The sequence below is a fragment of the Echinops telfairi genome, unplaced genomic scaffold (assembly GCF_000313985.2).
Source record: "Echinops telfairi isolate 266 unplaced genomic scaffold, ASM31398v2 ScPeMD7_443;HRSCAF=831, whole genome shotgun sequence".
Taxonomy (NCBI): Eukaryota; Metazoa; Chordata; class Mammalia; order Afrosoricida; family Tenrecidae; genus Echinops; species Echinops telfairi.
The window spans coordinates 70,551,204-70,577,174 of NW_022104341.1; the positions used below are offsets into that span (position 1 = coordinate 70,551,204).

Genomic DNA, 25,971 nt, shown 5'->3' on the forward strand with positions numbered 1-25,971 from the left:
TCGTTCAATTTGCATCCAAAACCTTTCAGATTTGAGGGTATTTCTATAATTATTCTCGTAAATGAGCATCTTCCCATTTTGAGGCCTCAGCTCGCCAGTCAGCCGCCGCCTCCCTTAAAGTGAGTAGCTCTCCAGTTATCCCAGCTTGGACAGGAGGCAGGCGGGACGGTCCCGGTTCCTCAAGGACCCCTGCCACGGAAACTCAGCCTCCTGTGTGTCAGGAAGAACTCTGCATACCTCCCGCAGACGAGGCCCTTGAAACATCTGGTCAAACTCACTAACAAGACTCGGGACTAGTTCTCCCCAGCTAGCTTCGTTAACTCGCTGCTCTCAGGCACACGATTCTTCAGTCAATGGGAAAGCTTTGTGGAAGTCATTTTACTCTAGGGTATTGGCTGACTCGGCTCCCATAACCCTATAGGCAAAACCAAAACCAAACCAGTTGCCATGGAACCAATGCCAACTCAGGGCAGTCCCATGTTTCAGGGCAGGGTTTCCAAGTTTGTGGCCTTTTGGAAGCCGATTGCCGGACCTTTCTTCCGAGCCACCTCTGGTTGAGGTCAAGCCTCCAACCTTGGTGTTTCCCCAGAAACGCCCATGAAAGGCGCCAATTGGCCCAAACCGACACTCAAAATACAATGACGCCAACCCCCCACAACTTCTTTGTTAGACTTCAGTTTAGTTTGTTTGACCTCAATCTTAAGTGATGATTAAACTGGAAACCTCCCCCACCCATCTACCCAAATAAAGAAATGCTGTTCTGGATCGAACAATTTTTAAAACTAGCAGTGTCTTTCCCCCTTAGCATACCTCTTTCCAGCATTACACCCCAGGACTAGATGGGCTTTCTCATCTGACTCTTCTCATTTTTCCTTAGGTGCACTTGTAGAGTCAGGGCGAGGATGGAGCACAGCAGCAGTCTTGTGAACTTCATGGCTGGAGAAACTTAGTTCTGGAATTTAATTTTGGGGGGTATGGCTCTGACGACATCCTTGGCATTCCTATGGCAGCGTGGAATTTTTGCCACACATTTACTGATCTAGTCAAGAAACAAGTATTGGGGGATCTCCAGGCTCCCGAGTCATGTGCTGAAGAGTCTGTGCTCTGTTCTCCCAGAGCACTGCAGAAATGTCTCTGTGGCAGTTCCTGTCCGATTGCATTATGGGTAGCTTTCCCCAGAGTATGCATTCTTGGAGGGCAGGGACCGCATGGCATTACTTTCTGAAACTCCTGAGCCTTTAAGTCTCTTGCCAGCGGTGCCGTTTGGAAACTCGGTGCAGCATGGACTGAGCCTCGGAGGTCTGGGAAGACGTTGACTGGTGCTTTAATCGGGTGTTGTGTAACGCCAGTCACTCCCTGGACACATCAAAGATGAAAACGTAGCCCAGAAAGACAGCATCGAGAGAGGAAATAAACTACAAATTAAAGAGTGATTAGTGAGTGTTTAGGCAGAAGGTCAAAGGGATTATTTTGGACTTCAAACTTTTCAGTTTTCAGGGCTTGGATTCGGTTACAAAATTACATCCCTGAATTATTTGTGCAGGTGCAGCTGTCAACCTTGAAGAAGGTTGCTGTGTTTTGCAGCCGGGGGCCTGGACGGGGCTTGGCCCGGCGCGCGAGCTCCTGCAGGAGGGTCGTTGCTCCAGTCCTGCTCCACCCAAGTGGCGGTCCTTGTCTGAGGCGACACAGCCCTGTCTTGGCAGCCCAGCCACCTGATGTAGGAAACCTGTCAAGCCAGTTGATTGCCGTTAAGTTAACAAGACAACTGGATGGTAGACTTTAGGACTGGGAAGTAGGAGAGCCGATCTTTGTTAAATGCCTCCTACTACGTGGCAGTTCATCCTCCGAGCTCTCAAGGTGGATATTAGCTGCTTAGCCTTCCACAGCTGAGCAGGCTGGGACGCCGACATCGAACAGCTTGCCTGAAGACTACGTAGCTTGTGTGTGGCAAAACTGGTTGCTTTCTTGAAATCTCTGCTCTTTGTTTGGGGCAGAGGTCCGGAATGGATTCCTTAAATTCACCATCGGGCAGGTGGACTGGGTTGGGGTGGCGGCCCCTAGATCTTTGAGCAGCACCCTCCTCAGCATCTGTTAGGGCATCATCCAAATAGTGCCAACAATTCGGTTGGCAAGCTTTTGAAGACCAAGGGTCCTAAATGTCATCAGGCCCAGCCAGCCAGGGGAGGCTTGATGCTGATTGAGGTTCCCTAGAAAGAATTCCTGGTGACATTAATGGGTATGTGGTAGTGCTTGCTTTGGGAGACTTCTTAGGAAAGCAGTGTTTGAGATATGAGGGAGATCGCAGTTTAGAAGGAAGAAAAGGGGGTCCACCGGTTATGGAGGCCCTATTGAACTTTTAACAATACTCTGTGGAGCTAGCCCGGATGTTCCAGATGCTGCTGCAGCAACGTTGGGAGGTAGGGGGAGCAGGATTTGTAGCTGAGGGAACTGAAGCTTAGACATGTCCCAGATTACATAGCTAATTAGGGGCTAGCACCAAGTCTTCAATATTTGTTTATTTAATACACATTTGTTGAGCTCCCAGTAAATGCCAGGAATTATTTTTGTGTGGCGAGGATACAGAGCTGAAACAGATAGGAAACCTTTTCTGAGCAAGAGTCGACCAGTACCGGAGAGAGACAGTAAAGGGGTGATTACAGTGCCAGGATGGGGTGGGTCTCAGTCTTTTTTTTTTTTAAACATTTTATTAGGGGCTCATACAACTGTTATCGCAATCCATACACACATCTATTGTGTAAAGCGCATTTGTACATCATTCTCAAAACATTTTCTCTCCACTTAAACTCCCGATATTAGGTCCTCATTTTTCCCCTCCCTCCCCGCTCCCCCCTCCCTCATGAGCCCTTGATAGTTTATAAGTTGGTATTTTGTCATATCTTGCCCTGTCTGACGTCTCCCTTCACCCACTTTTCGGTTGTCTGTCCCCCAGGGAGGAGGTCACACACAGTTCCTTGTAATTGGTTCCCTCTTTCCAACCCACTCTCCCTTTACCCTCCCTGTTTCGCCACTCACACCACTGGTCCTGTAGGGCTCATCTGCCCTGGATTCCCTGTATTTTCAGTTCCTATCTGTACCAGTGTACATCCTCTGGTCTAGCCAGAGTCTCAGTCTTTTCATCTATTAAATAGGATAAATGACATCTCAGACCTTTTTTAGTTCCAAAGTTTTATCACTAGCATGTGTTTATGTCAATTTAGATTTGTAATGGTAGCAAATATCTGGTGGGACGTAATTCCTTAAGTGCCTTCTCACCTGGCTTTCAAATAATGAGATTCTATCAGGAAGAGGCTGCTGTTTTTGTTTTCAATTTTTCTAGCCTTTAAAAGTAGAATTCTCTGATAATGCCACTTAGTGCCACACAGAGCTGTATGATACATGTGTTCTGAAGCAACAACACCATTCAGTAAGACTTGCACGCCGTTTCACTGGCTAGCAGAGCAGACACGATTCTGGGTCTACCACCAGCTACGTGGATTCAAAGCGACTCTTGTAAGGGGTCCTGACTCCTTTGATTGGCTGTGTCATCTTTAGCAAATCACCAAACTTCTGAGCTTCAGTTTCTTTAGAGCTAAATTAGAAACATTATTAGCTGCCTTGTAACCATGTCTTACTAGAGTTCTTGGATGTGTGCGTGTGCATTAGAACCTGCGAAAGCTCGGACTCACAAGCCGGAAACCTGTCAGAAACGGAAAACTCACATGTTATCCCTCAGGAAAAGCGATGTGAAAGTGGTCAGACTACACACCCTGTTAATGGTGTGAGATCTGTAAAAACAAGGCAGTACTCTCGAGTTCTGGCTCTCACATGTTCCACTGTAACTGAAAGCGTAGATAGGAGGCTTAGTCTTCGAGTTGATTACACACACACCCAACACATACACACAATTGATATGACTCCCCTAACTCCCGTCATTTGGGCAAACTGTGGTGACATGCATGCTTCTATGGTGCTGAAAGTGGTGTCAGAAAACCAGTCTTTCAAATACTCAGGTACACAGTTTGCAGTAGCCCTTCCAGACTGAAAGAAAGGACTGGTGATCTACAAAAAGATGAGCCAGTTAGTACTGGGGATGACAACAGAACATTGTCTGTCAGAGGACTAGAAAGGTCAGAAGTTACCACACCCATGACCTCAAACCCACCAATGATCATGAAGGTGGCATAGCAGACGGGGGAACATTTTGTCCCTTGATGCAGATGGTTGACATGAATTCCAGCCAACACTACTGAATCTAAGGGGACTGTTAGCGACCTTAGAGGACAGTATTGAATCAAAAGTTGGTTATTTCTGTTTTTCTCAGTTCATCCAATACCAAACAACCCCTCCTTCCATTGAGTCAATGCGACCTCCTCATGATGAGCCCACATTGTGTACAAGGCTTCAAATCTTGATGGGAGCGGATAGCCTCATCTATCTCTTGAGGAGTGGCAGCTGTGTTTGAACCACTGACCTTGGGATTAAAAACCCAATGCTTACTCTAGAGTGCCACCAGAGTTCTTTCATTCAAGGTGCCCATGTTCACCTGGAGCAGCATTACCTCCTGCCTTCAAGTCATTCTTACCCTTAGTGACCCTGTGGGACAGAGTAGAGCTGCTCCATGGGGTTTCCAAGGCAACCAGTCTTTGCAGAAAGAGTAGGACGCATCTTTCTTCCCTGCATCACTGGCAGGTTCAAAGAGCTGACTGTGTTAGTCTGGGTCGACTACAGAAACCCTCCAGAGACACTCGTGTGTGTAAGAGAGAACTTTATATCAAAGAGCAATTGTGCATTAAGAAAACATCCCAGCCCAGTCCAGATTAAGTCCAAAAATCCGATATTACCCCATATGGCAATACTAGTCCATAAATTCCTCTTTAGACTCACGCATCGTGCAATGATGCTGAATGCAGGAAGATCACAGGCCATGGGGTGGAAAGTCTTGTGGATCCAGTGGTGGTGGAAGCATCTCAGTGGTGGAAGCATCTCAGCACTGGTGTGGGTCTCCACATGGCTCCTCCAGTTCCAGGACTTTGGCTGCATCAGTGTAGCTCCATGTGCTTGTCAACAGGAATGTCTCACAGAGGGAGTGTGTCCGATCTCCAGTGAGTTATTTATCTCCATTGCACTTCCAAATGAGGTCATTAAGCTGTGACCTGATTGACAGGCTAAACTGCATCCCTTCACTCTTAATATTCTCAAGTGGACACCAGCTATGTCACTGCCGCAGTGACTTTGGTTAGCAGCTGAGCATTCAGTCACTGTGCCACGAGGGCTCTTTAGAGCATGAGTGACCAAAATAACCAGACTCACTGCCATTGAGCCAAGGCTGACTCATAGCGACCCCCCGTGGGTTTCCGAGACCGTAACTGTGGGAGCAGAAAGCCCAGTTTCGCTCCCTTGGAACTGCTGGTGGTTTCGAACTGCCTACCATGCGGATCGCAGTCCAACCTGTAACCACGACACCATCAGGGCTCCTAGTGAAGAAAGTCAAATATCTGCTGGGCCAAGTGGTTAACACCAACAACTCCAGTAAGCCAGGTATAAGAAAATGGAATGTTTCAACCTGAATGGAAACTGACATGCAGCCTTTGTGACAGAGAGAAATTAAGGACGAGGTTCCCTGGAGAATCTGGCCTCCATCCGAAGCAAGGTGCCCGCTGTCACGGACCGCACTGCTGATTTTCTGAGAGAAGCTGGAAACTTGCATGTTATGTGAGACTTCTTATTAAATGTTAGCAACTAGTTTTAAACATGTTAAACCCTGGCGGGCCAAACAAAGGCCGGATTTGACTGTATGGTGATAATTTGTGACCCTTAACCCTGAGGTTGGTCTGTGTAGCTTGGAGTGCCCTGATACCTTGGGCTGTTTTGCAACATGATTTTGTTCTCATGGGTTCTCCAATCAGGCGTCAACCCTTCACTTTCGGCTTGTTGTCTGGATCTAGTCTTGCCCTTGCACCATCTGAAACTTTCACCCCCACTCCCAGGTGCCTGATGTTCTGCCAGTCCACATGTTTATTTTACTGCTACGTCAATATTGTGTTTTATGTGTACCTGGGAATCACGGGTTGGGTGGTAGCACTTATGCTCACAGATGCATGTTTAACTATTGGAAAATTAAAAAGAAATGATTTCTCCACTCTTAGATTTGCCTCACTTGTAGCCTCATGTGATCTTTTGAACATGTATGATGGCAGGGTTCTTGTTGCGGTATTTCTTCCCTGAGTCAGGGTGCAAAGTCAAAGCCACATGTGTTTACATAAGCTAAAGCCATCCCTAGAACGACAGCTTTTTTTTTAAATGACAGTGTTTTATAATCATGCCTTCCCCTTGTGATCAGATTGCATTTGGGGAGTGCCTGGTAGATCCACTGCTTGAGTTTTACCCTTGCTTCAAAACTTTCATTGTCTTTCTGCCACATGGGAGAGGATGAACTGTCATCTACTGAGCCAGGAAATTGCTGGATACATTGTAAACTATGTCTCATTAGACCTCACTGGCAACTCTATGCGCTAGGCACCATTGTGCAAAGTCCAATTGTAGGCTGATGAAGATGAAGATCAGAGAGGCCAAGGTCACACAGCAAGCGTAGCAGCAGGTGATAGAGATGGCATGGGAAGTCCTGTCTGCCTGACTCAGTAGTTAATGGATAAGTTGGAACAAAGAAAGGAGCAACTGATCCAGCCACAAGGGGTCACGTAGTAAGTGGGTCTTTCATAGAAGAGAGGTTTAATTCCTGATGAATGACTAGGACTTTGCCAGCCGGCACTTTCTACCTTCAGGTTAAAAGGCACTCAAAATACAACTGAGGAAGAAGAGCTGCCTCTCAAAGTGGAGCTGACCTTTCATGATGTTGATGGAGTAAAGCTTTCAGGCCCTTCATTTGCTGATGCGGCCTGACTGGGCTTGAGAAGAAACAGCTGCAGGCATTCCTTCATAATCAGAATGTGGAACGTGCGAAGGGTGAGTCAAGGAATATTGGAAGTTGTCAAAAATTGATGTCTATCTTCAGACAGCCTAGGCACTGGCATGCTGAAATGGAGTGTTGTTGATCATTTTGAATCAGACAAGTCTATGGTCCACAATTTGGAGTTGACAAATCGAAGAGGAGTGACATCTTACTAAATCGTCCCAAAAAAACCCAAATAAACCAACTTTCAAGGTCTGCCCTGAAACAATGATTTGTCAGTGTTAAGCATGCCTACAATAAAGACCGGTTAATACTACTACTATTTAGATTTATGCAATTGCCGCTAGTGCCAAAGATGGAAAACTTGTAGATTTATATCAACTTCTGCAGGCAGAGGTTGATCACACATACAATTACATCACAATTAGCATCATTTGTGACTGGCATGGGAAAGTTGGATACAGAAAGGCATGATCCGTGGTTGGAGAATATGGTATGGCGATAGAAACCACTGGAGATTGAATAACAGAATTTCACAAGACCAATGATTTCTTTATTATAAGCACCGTTTTTTCAGCAACATCAGCTGCAACTATCCACAGGGACCTTGCCAAATGGAATATCCAGGAGCAGATCGACATCATCTGTGGAAAAAGATGACGGAGAACTTTAATATCATTAGTTATGATAAGTCCAGGGCCAACTGCTGGACAGACAGACGATCAATTAAACATGTAAGAGTTCACGTGGAAGATGAAGGAAAATAAAGCAAGTGCATGAGAGCCAAGATACAACCTTGAGTATCTCCCACCTGATTTTAGAGGTCATCTCAAGAATAGCCTGGCCGCCTTGAACACTAACGATGAAAGATGAGCTGAGAGATGACAGCATGGGCATCATACAGGTCATTAGAGAGAGGGCAGGAAAAAATGGTCAAGGTAGATGTTAGAGGAGATGGAGAGAGAGAGAGAGGGAGAGGGAAGGAAAAAATGGTCAAGGTGGATGTTAGAGGAGATGGCGAGAGAGAGAGAGAGAGAGAGAGAGAGAGAGAGAGAAAATGGTCAAGGTGATGTTAGAGGAGATGGCGACATTGCTTGGGAACGTAGAGCAACTAAAGGGAATGGGAGAAATGAAATGGAAGAGATGAACAGGAGATTTCAAGTGGAGGGGTGGTTGGGGAACACAGGAGAATGCAAAGACCTGCAGTTAGAAAACCAGACGAGAGGAAACATTCTCAACGGGTTTCAAGCTGAAAGAACTGAAGAAGAAATTCAAGCCTAAAGTGGCAATGTTGAAGAATTCCATGAGCAAGATTGAAAATACCTCGGCTGCGCTCAGGCACATCTTAGTCTTCAAAGTGCCGCCTTTGCTTTTTAACACTTTCCGGAGCTCTCTTGCTGCAGATTTGCCCACTGCAGTAGTGGAGTTGATTTCTCTCCTGCTATTTCTGAAGGGGCTGATTGTAGATGTAAGCAAAATGCATTCCCTGACAACTGCAGGGTTTGGTTTGGTTTTTCACTTATCACGTTTCTTGCTCCCGCGTAGGATTATTGTATGTAGTCCGTACTTTAAGCTGTAGCTCGGCCCAAAGGCTCTTTAGAAGTTGTGTTAGGCCAGTTGTCTAACAAAACCAAACCAGTGGCACTCATATATGTATAAGAAATAACTGTATATATCAAGAAGTAATTTTTTATAAAGGAGGCATCCAAGTCAAGTCCATGAGTCTAGCCAGAGTCCTCTACAGATTCATGTAGTTGCAGGTCAATGCCAGAAATGTGAAACAGGCCCAGGCCAGTGGGTGCTGAGTTGTGTGGTCAGTAGAAACATGCTAGGACACCAACAGCTCCCAGTTTGCTTCCCAGGGTCAGCAGCCCACGTGGGGCCACCCCCCGATGCAGACACACAGTCCCAGCAAAGGGGAACGCACAGAGCCGGAGAGGAAGGAGAATTCCCTAGGATCTCTTTTATAAAATGGCCATGCCTTCAAGGGTGCATCATTGAATTGGTTGGATTTCCTCCCTACACATTCACACGGGTGCAAGTTGACATAGACTGCCACTGAAAATAGCAAGGTGGGACGCCATCACCTGTGCTGTAGGTACTTCGGTCGTGTAATCAGGAGAGACCCGTTCCTGAAAAGGGTCATCAAGCGTGGTAAAGTAGGGGATCTGTGACACAGGAAGACCCTCAGCAAGACGGACAGTGGTTGCCACAGTGGGCTCACACATGACAAGTGTGAGGGTGATGGAAGAATGAGCATTGTTTTGTTCTTTTGTACATTGGGTCCCACTGTGAGTCAGAAGCAACTTTGTGGTACCTAACTACCTACCAAGAAGACCAGCTTCCAACAAACGCGATGATAGAAACGTCTGGCAGCGTGGTGACTGTAAGTATGATCATTTGTGTAAGCACACAGCAAAGTAGGATTCTTGCTATGGCTTCACTGGGGCAGCCATGTGACCGGTGAGCACCTTTGGAGCAGAAAGGATAGTGGGGTGGAGAGTGCCTGCGCCTGTCAAATCCATCTCCTCCTCTCTCCTTGTTCCAGACCAACAGAGCCTTTTCCAGAACATAGTCGCCGACTTTCTAGGTTGTGAGTTTCTGTGCAGATACATCCACGTGTGCTTCACAAGAAAGGGTAACCGGCCACATTTCTGAGTTCCCATGGCCTGGTTATGTATGTGTCTTATCAGGAAGGTGGACCCTGAAGCTTTTTCTTCATGAGATACTATTCAGTCCTCTGGCCATTGGTTCTCTGGCTGTATGCTAAGAATTTGGAGGATTTGCGTGGGAGGGAAATCAGGTGATATATTTAAGTCCCTGGTGCCTCGCAGACACAGCATATTTACTCCTATCCTTTTTGCAAAGAGAGACCAAAGGGGGGAAGGGTGATGGGGAAGGGACTCAGAGATTTAGCTGCAGTGGAGGATTGTTAGTCCTCTTGGCTCTGGTAGTTAATTATCACTAGAAATATCTCGTTTGAAATATAGGCGATGAAAGAGATCTGGAGCCCGCCCAATGAGAGGTAAGAGAGCTATGAACCAGGGATCATAGGCCTGTTTGTTTTTTCATCATTGGTGAATGTGGCAACCCCCTTTTTAAAAAACCAACCCCAATGGCCCAAACAGCCAGATACTGATTACTTGAAAGAATAAAATGTTTTCATTGGAAGCACTTTTATAGAAGAAAGCACTTTTTCACACCGTGATTAAGACACACTGAACTTCTCTTTGCCCTGAAAGCTGCGAGGGAAGCCAGAAGCAGTCCGGTACATTGTTCATCCTAGTGTCCCCAGCACCTCACGGGTGTGCGACACTCCCTTGGAGCCTTAGGCCGAGGGTCAGGAACCCTAGGTGCCTGGATCTGCCATCAGCTCACCGTCTCCGTGGTGCGGCTGCTTTGGGCTTGTGTGCAGAAAGAGCCCGGAGCTTCCAGTCCTGAAGAATGAGCATTTGTCAGGGAAAACCCCTGACCCCCGAATGCTGCGTGTTTCCCATGGCAGCCTGTTCCAGAGGTGGGGAAACGCCTGCAGAGTAAACCTCGCTTTGTCTCATCTGGATTGTGTCCAGACTCAAAATCTGGACAAGTGTCGTAAACCCAAGAAAGTTTACGCACTTTCAAGCCCAGTAGCAATTAATTACTTTAAATAGAAACCCTGTCACTTACAAGCAACATCAATATTTGTGTTTTGAACCTCTAAGTAGTAGTTGGGCTGACCATGCTGACCTTAAGTGATTAAAAAAAAAAACCAAAAAAAACCCTGGGTCATATTTCCACAGAGAGTGCATTTATAAAGAACGGCACAGTCAGCTCACGGAGTGGGAAAACGCGAGCGCAAAGGAAGACTAGACATGGGTTCAAATCCCAGGGACCTTATTTTCTCCCATGGAGACTTGGGAGAAGCCACAAGGCTTCCAACCGCCGTTGTCCGTTGAGTGTAGATGAAGCTACTACCACTTGGTTTTTTGCTGCTGTTGTCGAGATGAAATAAATGGATTCCGGACCCGAGGGTAACCCCCTTGGAGTCAGAGGCTCAGGGCGGCAGAGCCGTTTCTCACATCGCGCGCAAATTGGTGCCATATGCCAGACTCTGCACTTTGGGTGACCTAAGCCTCAGGGATTGTGTTGTTTGCTTTTTTCCCCTTTCTAAAGTACTGACCTGGTAACCACTGCGAGTGCTGATGTGAGGTGCTGTCGAGTGCGAGTCAAAGTGACCGGTGTGCAATGGGATGGAGCACCTCCCGCCCGGCACCATCCTCCCCCTCGGTAGCTTTCAGCCCCTGCTGCAGCCGCTCTGTCAATCCTTCCAGGCGTTGTGTCCTTTTTCCCGTAGAAGGACATCCTGTAAGAGATGTATAAGTCCCTACCATTGTCCCCGTGACAGATGACGGGTGTGTGATTTGAGAGCCCAGTGGGTAACAATAGTTCGTTGCTCAGTTGCTAATGGAAATGTTGGGATTTCTAATTGACTTCCCTCTTGGGTCCATGAGAGTCAGACCTGGCGATCTGCTACTGTAAAGATTCCCACCTGTGGAGCGGTTCTGCACAGGCACACGGGGCCGCTGAGTGGAAATCGGGCGTTACCCGATAACAACTGCTGCGGATCTATGCACACATGCCGCATCCAGTAGTAGTTTGCAAGGAGCTCGGTGGACTTTCTGCTGATGTTCATTTACTTATTACTCTGGCAGATCGTGGGTTTTCATGTTCTAAGGACAACACACCTCAGCTTCCGTGGGAAATCAGACAACTGGGAAAGGCATGGGCAGGGCTTGGTGTTTCAGTGAGAGGGGAAACCACTCCCTGAGGCTCCGATTTTGAACATGCATCCGGGCGAGGATTTCTGGTTCACCTCTGCAGCCCTCCTCCCCATTCCCCCACCTCAGGCTTTCTAAAAAACACTTTGAGAAAAGTGGGTTGTGTTTCCTTTGTGCAAATGTGAAGCTGTGCCCGAAGGGAGTGGAGCTTTGGGGCTGGGTCACATTGGTAACACTTCCCACGTGACTTTATCGATGGGTGGGCCATGGAAACTTAGCCTGTGTTTTTTTACACCCCACCCCCAAACCGCCCAACCTGCTCAAGTGTTAGTTTTTCAAAGCCTGAAAAGTTTCAAAGCCCTGAACCCAACACAGGGGCCTTTCTTCACGCTTTGATTTTCTGCCCATTAAGTGTTTGTTCGTCAGTTCGTATTTCGCCTCCTCTACAGCCTAAACAGCCCCAGAGGTCCCCGAAGGCACAGGAAGGTCATTGATCACAGATTACAAGAAAGAGAAATGCTTGAGTCTGAGCTAGACTACCATATAGGGGTGTGGGTGTACGCACATGCGCCCCCCCACCCAGCCTCCTGATCCAACATGGCCAACTATTTGTATTGCCCCTCTAGTATAGATTAATCTAAATTCCAGGGTGTTGGCTCCAGGTCTTTTAATTAGACACCGCACGAGTGTGATGCCTGGTAAACGTTCAGTGAACTTTGGCCAGTGTCATTGCCTGGACTCTTCCAGACACAGCCGTCCCCCAGGCCCCTCCACGGCCGTGAGAATTGCTGGGCTTCCCTACATTGCTTCACCACCCTCACTCCTCCTCTGTTCACTGACCGAGTTCCTTTAGAAACTACGCAGGTTTAGCGGCAGGTCCGTTGCACCCTATCCAGCTCCTTGCAGCGTGACTTTGGCAATACACTCTAGTCGTGTGGTTCTCAACCCTCCTAATGCCAAGACCCTTTAATACAGTTCCTCAGTTCCCCCCCACTCAAAATTATTTTCGTTGCTGCTTCATAACGGTCATTTTGCTACTGTTATGAATCGGGCAACCCCTGTGAAAGAGTCGCCTGGCCCCCAGGTTGAGAACCGTTGCTAGTCTGTTTGAACCTGTAAAACAGCCTTGGTGGCAGTGGGAGAGGTTCCTCATAGGGCTGCAATCCACATGGTCTGAAGTCCAAAACCATCAGCCACTCCTGGAGAAAGACAGGGCTTTCTACCCACCTAGAGTTCTAGTCTCAGAAACTGAGAGGTCTGGCGGGGAGGGTGGGTGGGTAGGTGGGGCACTTCTTCCCTGCCCTAAAGGGTCTCGATGAGTTGGCATCGATTCGATGGCAATGAGGTTTTTGGGGGGGGTTGAGGGCGGGGAAGGTGGGGGTGGGGACGGGACTTCATGCATACATCAGTTGACACATTAGGAAGGTAGCAGCACATTTGGCTTCCTTAAAATAGGATGAGCTTCGTGAGAACAGCTGCTATGACGTACGTTCCTTGAGATCTCAGTGGCTAGCGCCGATGATTTTAAGATGGAATGATACGTGCTATAAGGGTTGATAGGAGCCCTGATGGTGACATAGTGGTTACAAGTTGGGCTGCTAACTGCAAGGTCAGCAGTTCGAAACCACCAGCCGCTCCAAGGAAGAAAGACGGGTTTTCTACTCCCCTAGGGAATTACAGCCTTGGAAACTCACAGGGTCAGTTCTGCCCTGTCCTGTCGGGTCACTGTGAGTTGACATTGAGAGCTGTGATTGGTAACAAAGATGGCGCCATTGATGGGAATGGAGGCCTTGATTTGGATGAACATGGCCTCTTCTGAGTGCTGGCGAGGCGGAGCCTGGGTGTCATGTCACTTGAGCACTAGCTGCCCACCCACGGGGGAATGTTGCCGCTTTTCACATGAACCGAAGGGGATCTGAGGCTACTCTCTCTGGGAGCGAAGTCAAGATTTGATTGGCATCACCCCCAATCATACCACAAGTTTGTAGGAGAGGCAGCAAAAGCCTTTGGGTTTTCTAAATGCTATCTTCATGCCTTTCAAGAAAATAAACAGAAGATAGTCTGATCCAAGTTCTTGCCTGTTTGTGGTCTTTATTCACATCATAAGGACCGGAAACCTTCCCCACGCCTTAGGCCAGCAAAAACGCAACAGCACTGGCATTGTTCCCCGGTTGGAAGAGGGCAAAGGGGCTGACCAGACGAGTTTCTTTCTTGACGCGCTCTCAGTTGGAACACCCCCCCCCACACACACACACACACACACCTGATAGGATTATTGAGTGTGACAGTGTGCACCAATGCCTGCCAGGATGACCCCGGGGAGTTTGCCTTGATTTTTTTTTTTTTTAACAGAAGCCACTTCTGACCTGGACCTTACTTGATTCCCCTTGTAGATTCTCCTCTAGACTGTAAGTAGCCTGAGGGTATGTTCTGGGTCATCTCTACTTCCCTCATCTGTTGTGCACGGCGTTAAGACTCAATGAGGACCCGCTGAATTGGTGGTTGGAAGAATACACGCACTTGTTACGTCACCCAAATCAGATTTCATTCTTCCCACTGAACAGAGGAGGGAGGGCAGAGGCTGAGATGTGGATTTCCTCCCATGACTAGCAGGAAACAGAGTTCAGGTCATTGACCCACATCTGTAAACTGCTAACTGGAAGATAGGTGGAAGGGGTGGGGGAAGTTGAGTCCTTTTAGGGGTGTCTTGGAAGAAAGGCCTGGTAATCACTCACACACACACACACACACACACACACACACACACACTTTTTAGGGGTGCCTTGGAAGAAAGGCCTGGTAATTACACACACACACACACACACACACACGGAAAAGTTGGTGGCACACAGCCCTACCCTGATTGACAGGCTTGCCCTGAGTCAGCCAGCTTGGCAGCCACTGCTTACTGGGTCTAACTACAAAGCTCTTTTATATGTGTTTTATTGTCCTTAGAAACATGTGTTTTACAGGTTTATCCTGTGAACACTATTAAAAATAAGAGCTGGAGGCCTCGCACAAGCGCAAGGAAGCCGGGGTCTGTTCTCTCCCTGAGTTTATTAGCAACGCTTTGGCTCTTAGGCACCACAGAGGCTGCGGTGAGCTGGGTGTCAAAAAAGCCGAGTGGTTGCATCACAGTGTGTGGAACTTTAAAAGTAGACAATTAATCTGGTGCTGCTGGCTGCTCTGCTGCTTTGCGTAGCCAACTTGGCCACAGTTCACAATGTTTAGGCTGTGGAATGAAGATGGCTGTGGTCCCTATCTAGTCTCTCCCAGTGCCACCAACCCCCAAAAGACCAGCTGCCGTATCTAAGCCAGAGCGGTGATCCACCGCCCTCCTCCACCCCCGAGCTTCATTCGAGGCCTGCTTTCCGGAGCTCAGGGCTGTTCCTTACCTTCCTGGGCCCTCCGTGTTTACTTTGTGAAGGTCAGGCACAATACCTTGGGCTGCCGCTGCTCTTTCTTTTCAAAGCACCGGCATGAATTTGATAAAGTAAATTGTTGTTCTGGCAGGAAGCAGTTAGGGGGTCGCAAAATAAATAGCCGGGGAATTCAAATAAATCCCAAGAATAAAACCAAATAAATTCACGTGTGTATGCACGGTGATATATAAATACACTTACTTTTTTTTTTTTTTAAGTTAAGCATTTTTATTGTTGCCGGTCTGGACCAAAAGTAATTGAAAAATTGTGGAGTTTATGGTACAGCTTTTAGAGGCAGTCTGGGGCTTGGAGCAACGTGATAGGAATATAATTCTTTTGGGAGGAAACACGAGCATAGAGTTGTTATCTGTTAAGCCATCGTGTATCATGGACGTTTTCAGCTAATGAAATTCATATTTGTATGAAACCAATTTGCAAAGCGAAAGGAAGGATTTAGACATCTGGGAGGGGAGTGGGTTGTGAGACGCGAGAAAGCTAACTATGTCCTCTCCACATGACGGCACAAAAGTTTGCTACGACAACGTCGGGTTTTCAGGGGTTCCTTTTCCCGAATTAGACCCCCAGGCCTTTCTTCTGAGCTCGGGGTGGACTTGAACTTTTGACTTTTGGACTTGCACTTTCGACTTTCTGTAGTTGCTGAGCACATGAACCATTGATCTCCCCCAGGACTCCTAGGACGGGGGCCAAACAAAACAACCACCAACCTGCTGGGGATCAAGTTGGTTCTGGGTCCTGGCTGCCCTGTGCATGTGCAGAGAGCAGAGCTACCCCATAGGGCTCTTCTGGTTTTCATCTTGATGGAGGCCCCTTGCCAGCTCTCTCCCTGGTGGTGCTGCTGGCCGAGTGTGAACCCCCAAGAGTGAGGTTAGTCGTTGAGTCGGAGCCGTTTGTGCCACCCAGGGACCTCACAATGGGAGTACCCGGGCTCCTCCTAAGATGGGACTCAAACCCCAAACCAAACTCGTTTATTGCATCAAGTCGATTCCCAGTCATAGCGACACGAGGATTTGTGACACCATGACTCTTGATGGAAGTAGAAAGCCTCATCTTTCTCCCGCCGAGTGTCTAGTGGTTTCAACCTGCTGGCTTTGTGGTTAGCAGCCGAACACACAACCATGACCCCAGCCCGGGCTGCAGCAGATGGGACTAGAAGTGCTTAAATGGTGCTTTAAGCATACATGTCTGTATAACCTCTTGGAGTTGACATGAGTCAGTGCAAACCTGATACAAAGTACCTTGGTGAATAATCAGTGGTGACTATTTTCAGTATCTGGAGGAGTCCTGATAGGACAGTGGTTAAGTGCCTAGCTACAAATGGAAAGGTCAGCAGTTTGAACTCACCAGCTGCTCGCTAGGACCAAGATGAGGCAGCCTGCTTCCAAAAAGAGCTATAACTTTGGAAGCTGATTCTGTCCTGTAGGGTTGCCATGAGTTGGAATCGGGGCTATGCCTGTGGGTTGGGCTTCTTCCTAGTACCAAGATGTGTGCTGTGTTTTTCCCCAGCCCAGAGCTGGTGTGTTGCATTTTACCTTGTATGGTGGATGGCATGGGAGCGTGGCCCTTGACCCTGGGGAACAAAGATGGTGTAAGGGGTATTCTGAGAATAGCACGAGCCAAAGCAGATCCTCTGTTTTCTTTGGAGGGCGGGAAAAGGGGATAGCAGACCACGAAAGTAGATAGGAGGGGGAGAGAGCTGCATCTCAGAGAACGCAGGAAGCCATACTCAGGGATTTTTCACTCATCCTGGGCAATGGGGAACCACTGGGGCACTTGCCGTTTTAGTAAGGCAGCGGCATGATTGTGGCCAGAGTGCTTTTTCAGGGTGTGAACTGTGTGTGTGTTTTTGTGTGTGTGTGTGTGTAAGACGGGGCCAGAAGACCTTCATTGGGAGGCTTGCCCAGTAGTTCGAGAGAGCCTTGGCCTTTGGCTTCAGGCTTTCCTGGCAAGTGATGGCATGTGTTTGTCCTGACCTTTGAGAGCATGGCGTCTGAACTGGCCGGTGATAACCAGCAGCTGCTGCCGGTGCCCCTGGGTGCCCTTGGGCTCCACTCCAGGTCTCCAGGCAGCAGGGTCAAACTTAGCTGTTTCCCTGGCTTAGTGTTTGAGAAGGATGGGCAGGGCGGCATCCGTCGAGCAGTCCCGGGGGAAATCCTTGAGGCGTTTCGTCTCCTTTAGTCCTAGTCATGACTTAACTTCACAGTTAAGGAAGCCGAGGCGGTGTAGAAGGAGTGAGAGGGAACGAGTGCACAGAGCGAGGAGATGGCAGATGTGACGTTCACAAATAGGCTCTCTGAGTCCTAGGGCTTCCCTGTTCCAGGCAGCAGACCCTAAGGGTGAGCTTCTCAAAGGGGGCTTTACCAAGACGAGGGGTCCGGCCCCAACGAAATGAATGCATTTGGAGAAATGAAATAATGACTGTCATGAAATCGGATTGAGCGTACATGAACAGTCACTCTCCATTGGACGCTGGCAGTGTGTTGTAGGCAGTGCAGATGCTCCTGAATGTTCTTGAACCAGCCATTCCTCCTCGCGGAACCCCCCCATAAAAGAGGACAGTGCTACTCTCCTACGAGTGTTGTTGTGTGCTGTCAATTCTGAATTAGAGTGACCCTCTAAGACCCAGTAGGACTAACTCGTAGGGTCTCCTTGGCAGAAATGATGTTAGCAGCAGATGATCAGAACTTGTCTCTCATGGTGCAGCTTGCGGGCCTGAACCACCAACCTTACAAGCGCTGAGCTTGTGCTTCCCGGGCTCCACTTTCCTTTTAGTGGTGAGGAGAGGAACAAAGGGAGGGAGGTCATAAATGCCCTCTGTAGGCTGTAGCAGCTGCCAATGAGGACACTTAGTACCGATTTCTGTGTTTCTGAGGAGTCCTGCTGGCATCATGGACTCCACGTTGGGCTGCTAACCCCAAGGTTAGCTGTTCAAACCCATCAGCTGCTTCTGGGGGGGAAAGATGAAACTGTCTTTTCCAGTGAAATTTTACCATCCTGGGAACCCTGAGGCCCGTCAACACTGAGCTACCGTGAGCTGGAGTCACCTCCATGGCGGTGGGTTGGTTTCGGGGGCCGTCTGTCAACGTTGTGTTGTGGGGTGAGCCTTGGCCTCCTGGCACTGACCTTTTCCTCTCTGTTCTCCCTTTCTCTGACACGCAATGGCTCGTCCTTGACCAGCCGGCCTGCCCTTCCTCATCATCGAGTCAAGCGCCATCAAGCCTTACCACCGAGGGTTTTACTGCAGTGATGAGAGCATCAAGTACCCGCTGAAAACCGGCGAGACGATCAACGATGCCGTGCTGTGCGCCGTGGGGATTGTCATCGCCATCCTCGCGGTAAGGGCCCCCGCTGTGCCATGCCCCGTCCTATCTGCCCTCCCCTCCGGATCCAGAACACACACGTCTGTCAGCACTGGCTCCAACAGATCCAGTGTCCAGAGCTCCATCTGATTAACATGATTCGTTTCATGTAGCGACTGCCCTTACCAAGCGCCAGCGGTGACCATGAAATTGATACTTGCCAAGCACCCTTCTCAAATATTTTCTTCACTCACACCCTCGCAAAAATCCATAAAGTACAGACCCCGTGATTGCCTTCTCAGATTAAGAAATCGTGGTTCACAGGGTGAAAACAACTTGCCCAAGGCCACTCGGTTAATCAGTGGTAGAGCTGGGTTCTGAACCTGGTCGCTTTCCTCAGCGCCTAAGCCCAGAGCCCCCGAGAAGGGTGATGCCTTGGCAGCAGTTACGGGTGTTTTTTGTGTTTTCCCACACCCTCGCTGTGCTGCTGGAACAGTGAGGTGCCATCGACCATCTCTGGCACGGTGCTCATTTACCTCTTGCCCAGTGGCTGTGAGGTCTCGGAGAAAAGAATGTAGGAATCCCAGGATCGAGGTTCTAGACCTCGATCTAGAGGTCTAGAGGTCATTGAATGCCAGAGGTCAGAGGTCATTGAATGCCCTTGCCCCTGACAACTGGACATGTTTAGAAACTGGACATGTTTAGAGGTCATTGAATGCCCTTGCCCCTGACAACTGGACATGTTGAGAAACAAGGATGACCATCTTTCTGCCCAGTATTGCAGTGAGTAAGAAAAGAGGTCATGGCTATTGAAATATCTTTGCAAGCTACCCATAATCACACAGCTGTGAACTGCAGACTTCTGTCGATGCTTCCCATAAAGGACGTTGTCTTCACTCAGTGTGTTTGTTACCCAGTGCTGTCGGAACAGAGATACCACAACTGCATGGCGTTAGCAAACAGATTTATTCTCTCACGGTGTAGGAGGATAGCTACAAGTCTGAATTCAGAGCGCCAGCGCTAAGGAAAGGCTTTCCCCTTGTGTTGGTTCCGGGGAATGGTCCCTGTCTCCTTTCAACATCTGTGAGTCTGGTGTTCCTTGGAAACATCCATGTTTCTTGGCACCAGCCTGCTCCTGGGTCTAGGAGAGTCTCAGCTTAAGCACTCTGGGCCTAAAGCACAGGCTCTGCTCCCTTCCTTGATGGTACTGAGATCCCTCCCTCTCTGCTCACTTCCCTCTCATTGTAACCCTTATAAGGTCAAAGGTCGTGCAGACTAGACTCCACAGCACTCTATTTACATTGGATCAGGGCACTGACCCGAGTCAAGGTGCTGCATTCGCCCTAGTTCCTTTACAGCTGATTGGCTACAGGTGAAGACATCACCTCCGATCACATTGTGGGGGATGACCACATCATTCTATAACTACCAAGCTAGTGAGAATCATGGCTTGGCCGAGTGGGCATCTATTTGGGGGACATACAATTCAATCTAGGACATGGGGTGTATCGGGGAAATGTTCACTGAATTTCCCAGAATCCATCATTGCTTCGAGCAGTGGTAACCCCATGGGAATTGGGGTCGGACTTATTTGGGCCCAGCTTAGAAGGCAAGCAGCCTGATAGCTATGTCAACTTGGGGCATATGGCAATCTAGCCTTGGATTTGTGAGTCACGCATTTTTCACAGCTGTCCCTATCTCACCTCTCGCATTTTCTGTTTATTCTTTGCCCTTGAACCCTAGTCATGTGGGTGAACTGGAGGACTGTGAACCACCTGTAGGAAGATCATAAACTCGTTCTCAGAGGTCATTGAATCACTGTTCTTTTACACCTATCCTGCACGGCTAGCTTTGGCCTTCATTAGCAAGTCAGGAAGGAGGGGGTTGATATATAAATATTAAATGTGAAGTAAAGGCAATTATCCATAATACACAGATGGAAAACCAGAAGCTCAAGGGAGTGTGTTGACTCGTTCAAAACCGACAGCTAGCAGTGTGGGAAACGGGCCCCATCGTACTCTATCCAGCTTCCTTGAAGCTCCCTTTGCATCTAGCAGTTGTAATTCCCGCTGGGAGTCAGCTCAGGAACTGATCAAGGGGACTGGCTCTTTGCTTATCTTGCCCACTCCTTGAGCTGCTGATTCCGCGTGGACTGCGTTTCATGAAGTTCCCCTCTGACTTCTGCACTCTGGGGGTTGGCTATAAACGTTGAGACCCCTCTTTGTGTTTGAATAACATCGTAAAGCAGTCACACAACCAACAGTTTGAAAGTGGGGGTGGGGGTGGGGTGGGGTGGGGAAGCTGGTAGAATTCTTTCCAACTTTTAAAAGCGAAAACGGCCTATTTTTGGCAGCTGCCCTGGCTTCTTAAAGGTGCACTAAGGGTCATTGTGTTCAAACCCTGAAAAATACAAGCCCTGATTTTATGGTGTGGTCCCAAATGACAGTTGTTGGACTGAATTCTCTAGGAAGAACGGCTTTTCCTGGGAAAGGCGTTTTTAATGGAAAGCAAATACTTGTGACCGTATCTTGTTATACTGAGTTTTGAACAGGTGTTTCTGACACTTGGACGATCAGTTAATTGAATGATTTTAGCAACCCCTTAATAAGGCAGGAGTGTGGAGAGCTAAAGATAGTACAAGGGCAGGAATATCAAGTGCCTTTTAAGTGTCTGGAGTCTTGGCGGCATAGTGGTTAAGAGTTGGGTTACAATCTGCAAGGTCAGCAGTTCGAAACCACCAGCTTCGACTTGACGGCAGTGAGTGAGTTTAAGTGACCACGTGGGATTATTCCTGGTCTGCCTAGCAGGCTGTCCCAGGACTGCCTTGACACGACATGTAGTTCGAGGCTCTTCCAGGGACTAGCTCTGTGAATGAGGCCAATCACTGTTTTTCTTCAAGCCCGGCTGTCTCCTTTTTCAAAGAAGAATGATGTTAGAGTCACCCGTGGGACTGTGCCAAGGCTCAAAGGTGGTGATGTGTGCGATGCGTTGGGCCAGATGGAAGGCAGCGCCTTCCACGATGTGTGGCTTGGGCTTGCCGACCTGACGCCGGATGGGCAAAAGAAAGTGCGACAGCAGCTTCTTTAAGAGCCACACTTCTATTCGGTTCTTGCGTCCCCAAGCAAAGCGCCCGGTCAGCAGCTTGTCCCCTGCTGCTTGCCAAAGCCTGTTCCTTCCTCCACACCAGATTCCAAGAACACCGTGCCTGTCAGAGCCTAGTGTGGCTTGCCCCTCTCCTCACGACATGCTGATGTTTTCATTGAAATGCCCCCTGACCTCCCAGGGCTTCCTTGACGCTGTCCTGCTTTGTGGCCTTGGTTCCAGGATGAGCCGGAAGGAAAAGCAGCTTTGTTTTTCTGTGCTGTACTGTGTCGGCAGATAGCCTCGGCCCTGCTTTCCTGCACTTCAGAGCTGGAGTCCTGCTGGCCAGGTGGCTTAGGTGTGGGCTGCTGACCACAGAGCCAGCCATTCCAACCCACCAGACTCTTCACCGGAGAAAGATGAAGCTGTCCACTCAGCTCCACCAACTCAGGAACCTTATGGAACCATTCTGTCTGGTTTTATTGGGTTGCTCACAGTTGGGTTGGCCCCGACTCAATGGCAGTGAGTTTTTATAATTCCAAGAAAGAGGGATATCTCACCATGATTGTTCCCATGGTGAAATGCTCCAACGGCTGGCATGTTGGTCTCACAGAAGCCCTGGGAGCTGGGCCTGGGCTCTGGCGTGGATCTGAGCACCGCCGTTCACCACCTGTCCACCAGGCCTCAGTACACTCGGCGGTTAAACAGAGGCAAGTACACATTTCTCTCTGGGAAGATCTTGAGAGTTAAACGGACTCTTGTATTAAGTAGTACAGTGCCTGGCACATACCGTATACTCAACAAGTGTTAGTTATGTTTATTTTAAAGGAATAAGCAGAGGCAAATATTGGTGAAGCGGTTTGGATTTAAAGACGTCACACACGTATCAAACAGCTATCATCTAGCTGATTCCAATTCACGCTGACTCGATAGGTGTCACGTCAGAGTCAACCTGTGCTCCCTGGGCTTGGCAGTAGCTGACTTTTCAGAGAGAGATTGCCATGACTTTCTTCCCAGGTACCTCCAGGTGAACTCGAACCGCCAGCCTTTGGGGCACCCCCTTCTAGTTAGCTGAGACCGAAGAGCGGGCAACTGTAGAGTCAGGCAAGGAACTTCCTTCTTGGGACTGGTCTCCAGGCTCGTTCCTCATGCTAACTACTTAGAACTCCGTTCTCCTGGCTCTGCCTCAGTGGCTTGTTTCAAGAGGACCTTTGCTTCTGCTCCGGTTGCTGCTGCCTTTCAGCTGGAGGCGCATGGGGGGTGCGGGCGCCTCGAGAGGCCTGCCCGCCATATATGAATGGAGTGTACTCTTGGGAAAAAGGCCGAGACCTAGGCAAGTGAAAACATGGGCATTACGGGTGATATAGACTTACATATTTCCGGAAAAGCGATGCCACTTAAAAAACCACGCCCCCCACACCCAGGTCTCTCTGACCACGCCAACCCAGCGCTCCCCATCCAGAACCTGCTTCTGACCAGAGGGTGGGCGTGAAGGTGGTGGAATGGGGCAGGAAGGCCGGCCCCGCACTGGAAAAGTAATCCTCCTGCTACTTTCGGCTTCTTCTCCTGCCCGACCTCGGCTTGTTGAAAGCAACAGCACCGGCCCTGACCGCTAGTGGAGGAACACACTCCCGGGTGAATAGGCCCCACAGAAAGCCCTGGGAACTCGGGGACCAGTGCTGCGCAGAGATGCAAATCTCAGAAGCTGTCCAGAAAGCAGACACCTTGTTGTGGCAGGAGATATGGAAAACCCCGGTCATCCTGACTTCTTTTTCAGAGGGACTCAGGTTCTGGAATTATAGCATAATAGGAATGCCTTCCAAATCCACAAAGCATGGGTTCCTGTCCCTGACTTAGGAAGGCTTAATGGCTATAGCAGCAGCGAGCTTAGGCGCGGACAGTAAAACAGCATCTCCTATCTGGCCTCCTCTCAGTTGTGCTTTGCGCTGCCCTGTGAAGAGCGGTACAGGCAATGGTTTAAGTGTGAGAAAGATGCTCAGCATTCTTTGTAAATACGTGTGGGCTCCGTGCTTGCCTTGGTCCAAACCTCAAGGGGGTTTTTGTAGGTTCTCCGTATCTAGGGAGTGAGTTAATGGTGAATCCCTCTCTCTTGCTAGCCATAAAAATGAGACTCTCCCTTCCAGACCCAGCTTGAATTCTACTTCTGTAGCAGTGTTTTCCTGATGAGAGACAAAGCTCACACGTGGGCATCTTCTGACATAGGTCCAAGTCCCAGCCTCTGTACTTACTCCGCCTGCTGCTTGCCCTTCCGCCTGCGGTGCTTCTCCACCACGTTGAGCTCTGTTTTGTCTTTGTGTACATGGTGGCCATCGTCCCCCAGCTCCATAGCCTGTTGGGGCAATGGGCGGTGTCAAAGCGAGTGGCTTCTCGTTCCTGTTGTGTTGTCCTGTTTACAAAGCGGACTTTATAGACAGGCTTATTTGCATCTGGGAGTAATCCTGGCTGGTAAACTGTTAGGGTTAAGACCACTGGGTCTCAAGGATATTAAATGGCTTTTCTATAATCAATTAATGACAGGGTGACACTGTGAGTTCTATGATTCTAAGCCCAACACAAAATAAAAATGATTACTCTTATCACTATTTTTAAAAATTGTGAATGTGTAACAGAAACGTTTGCTATGTTGACACTCTTCACCTACATACATAATTCAGTCATGCTAATTACCTTCCTCATGTTACTCAGCCATCACCGAAAACCATTCCTAAGTTTTCCCAGCAGCTTCCTAACAGAAGCGTTGTGGCCTCTAAGCATTGTTTTCCTTTCCCCCTCCCTCCCGCTCACTCTTAGGAATCACGAATGAACTTCAGTCTGTATTCACAAATCCATTCTAGATTTTTCCTATCACTGAGATCCAGATACTAGTTGGCTTTTTGGTCAGGCCAAGCCTTTTCAAGTCAGGGTACCACTGCTCCCTTCTGTGGCCTGTCTGCCTTCAAGCCCAACAGCCCTGTCAGGACCCCTTGCATCTCCAGCAGGCAAAGAGCACCTTCAGTACACACTGTCTTGTGTCATTTTGGCACCAGTCTCCTTTCACCAGGTAGATCTCGGGTCCCTGGGAGGCAGAGGCCAAGTCTGTCCCTCTGCAGCAGTGCTTGACAATGACCAGCACGGGACCCTGCAGGTGGGAGGTAGGGAATAAGCCCCGAGAAGACATCTTATCTGGGAAGTACTCCTTGTCTCTGTCTTTCTCTGTCCTTGAAAGGCCTCAGGGACCCCAGGCCTATATCTGTCCTTCCACTTACGGTGCCAGATGCCACCTGTGAACTCGTCTCTGCTTTGGCGACCCTGGGAGCTGCATCAGGGTAGGGACAGGTTTCGTGTGATTGAGTACTGTTCGCTCAAGGTACAGAGGTTGGGTGCTCAGTACACATTTTTAGAATCGCAGAGGAGGCCCATACATTTTGAGCAGAAAAATCACAAAGCAAAAGAGCTATGGAGCAGGGAACTGTGGCTAACTTGCTTCCCTCCAATCGTACATGTGCGCCCCGGTGCACATGGGAGCTGGTTCTGTACCACATGCAGAATTCTTGCTGGAGAGACAAGACGAAGAGCTTAAGACCTCGAAGCCTTGTTTATTCAGGCGCGAGCTTCGCTTTGCCCACATCTGGCCTTCATTACTTCTTCCCCACCGGCCCAGCTCCCTTTATCTGAGAGAGCCCTGCCAAGAAAACAAGCTTCCCCAGATTGCCTCCTCATTAAAGGCCAGTCGAGTTTGCAACTCTGAAGGAAAAAGAGAAAAAAGGCAAGTTGTGCTGGCCCAGTGCAGCGATAGCGGGAGACCCGATCCCCGAGTTTACAACCCAGGACATCTGTGCAATTAACAAGACCACCAACAGAGAGAAGCCACGGTAGCCCTTCAACTCTGTTGTCCCCTGATCAAATGGCTGCAGACTTCTGAGACCGTCTTATCGCTGTGGGGTCCGTGGGAGGGGGCTTCTATTTGTGACTTCACAAGCATTGAGATTGCTGTGTCCCCTTGTCACTGTGTTTCCTGTCCCCACCAGCGCCACTCGCGTTGTGGAGAGTGGAGGGCAGCAGCAACCAGCAGTGACACATCTCGTTCTTACGAGTGAATGATCATTCTAGTTTCCATTTAGGCGAGACAGCTTAGAAGGCTGTGACTCACTTGGGTTAAGGAGGGGTAGAGAAGGGAATTATATCTGCAAGTTCTTTTCTGGACCAGACACTAATCTATCAACCCCCCAAACCAGACTCTGCCAGCAAGTCAACTACAACCCCTGGTGACCCTATGGGTCAGAGCACAACTGCTTCCATGGCTTTCTGAGACTCACAGTCTGCATGCGAGCAGAAAAGCCTCGTCTTCCACTCCAGGAGCAGCTGCGTATGTTAGGGTATGTTAGCTGCGTATGTTAGGGTATGTTAGCTGCCGGTGTTAGGGTATGTTAGCTGCCGGTGTTAGGGTATGTTAGCTGCGTATGTTAGGGTATGTTAGCTGTGTA

General features: G+C 48.9%; 1 protein-coding gene across 2 annotated transcripts in view; it reads left to right on the forward strand.

Annotated features, from left to right (window-relative positions):
* PLPP3 (phospholipid phosphatase 3) overlaps window positions 1-25,971 on the forward strand; it is an 88,935-nt gene that overhangs the window by 23,946 nt on the left and 39,018 nt on the right. Inside the window, exons 1-2 of one of the 2 annotated variants that reach the window (XM_045291950.1) lie at window positions 5,691-5,712; window positions 18,285-18,442. In XM_045291950.1, coding sequence (XP_045147885.1) covers window positions 5,706-5,712; window positions 18,285-18,442 — 165 coding nt within the window. In that variant the 5' untranslated portion in view covers window positions 5,691-5,705. Of the gene's footprint in view, window positions 1-5,690; window positions 5,713-18,284; window positions 18,443-25,971 lie in introns of those variants that run through there. The other variant, XM_045291949.1, reaches the window with a different exon arrangement.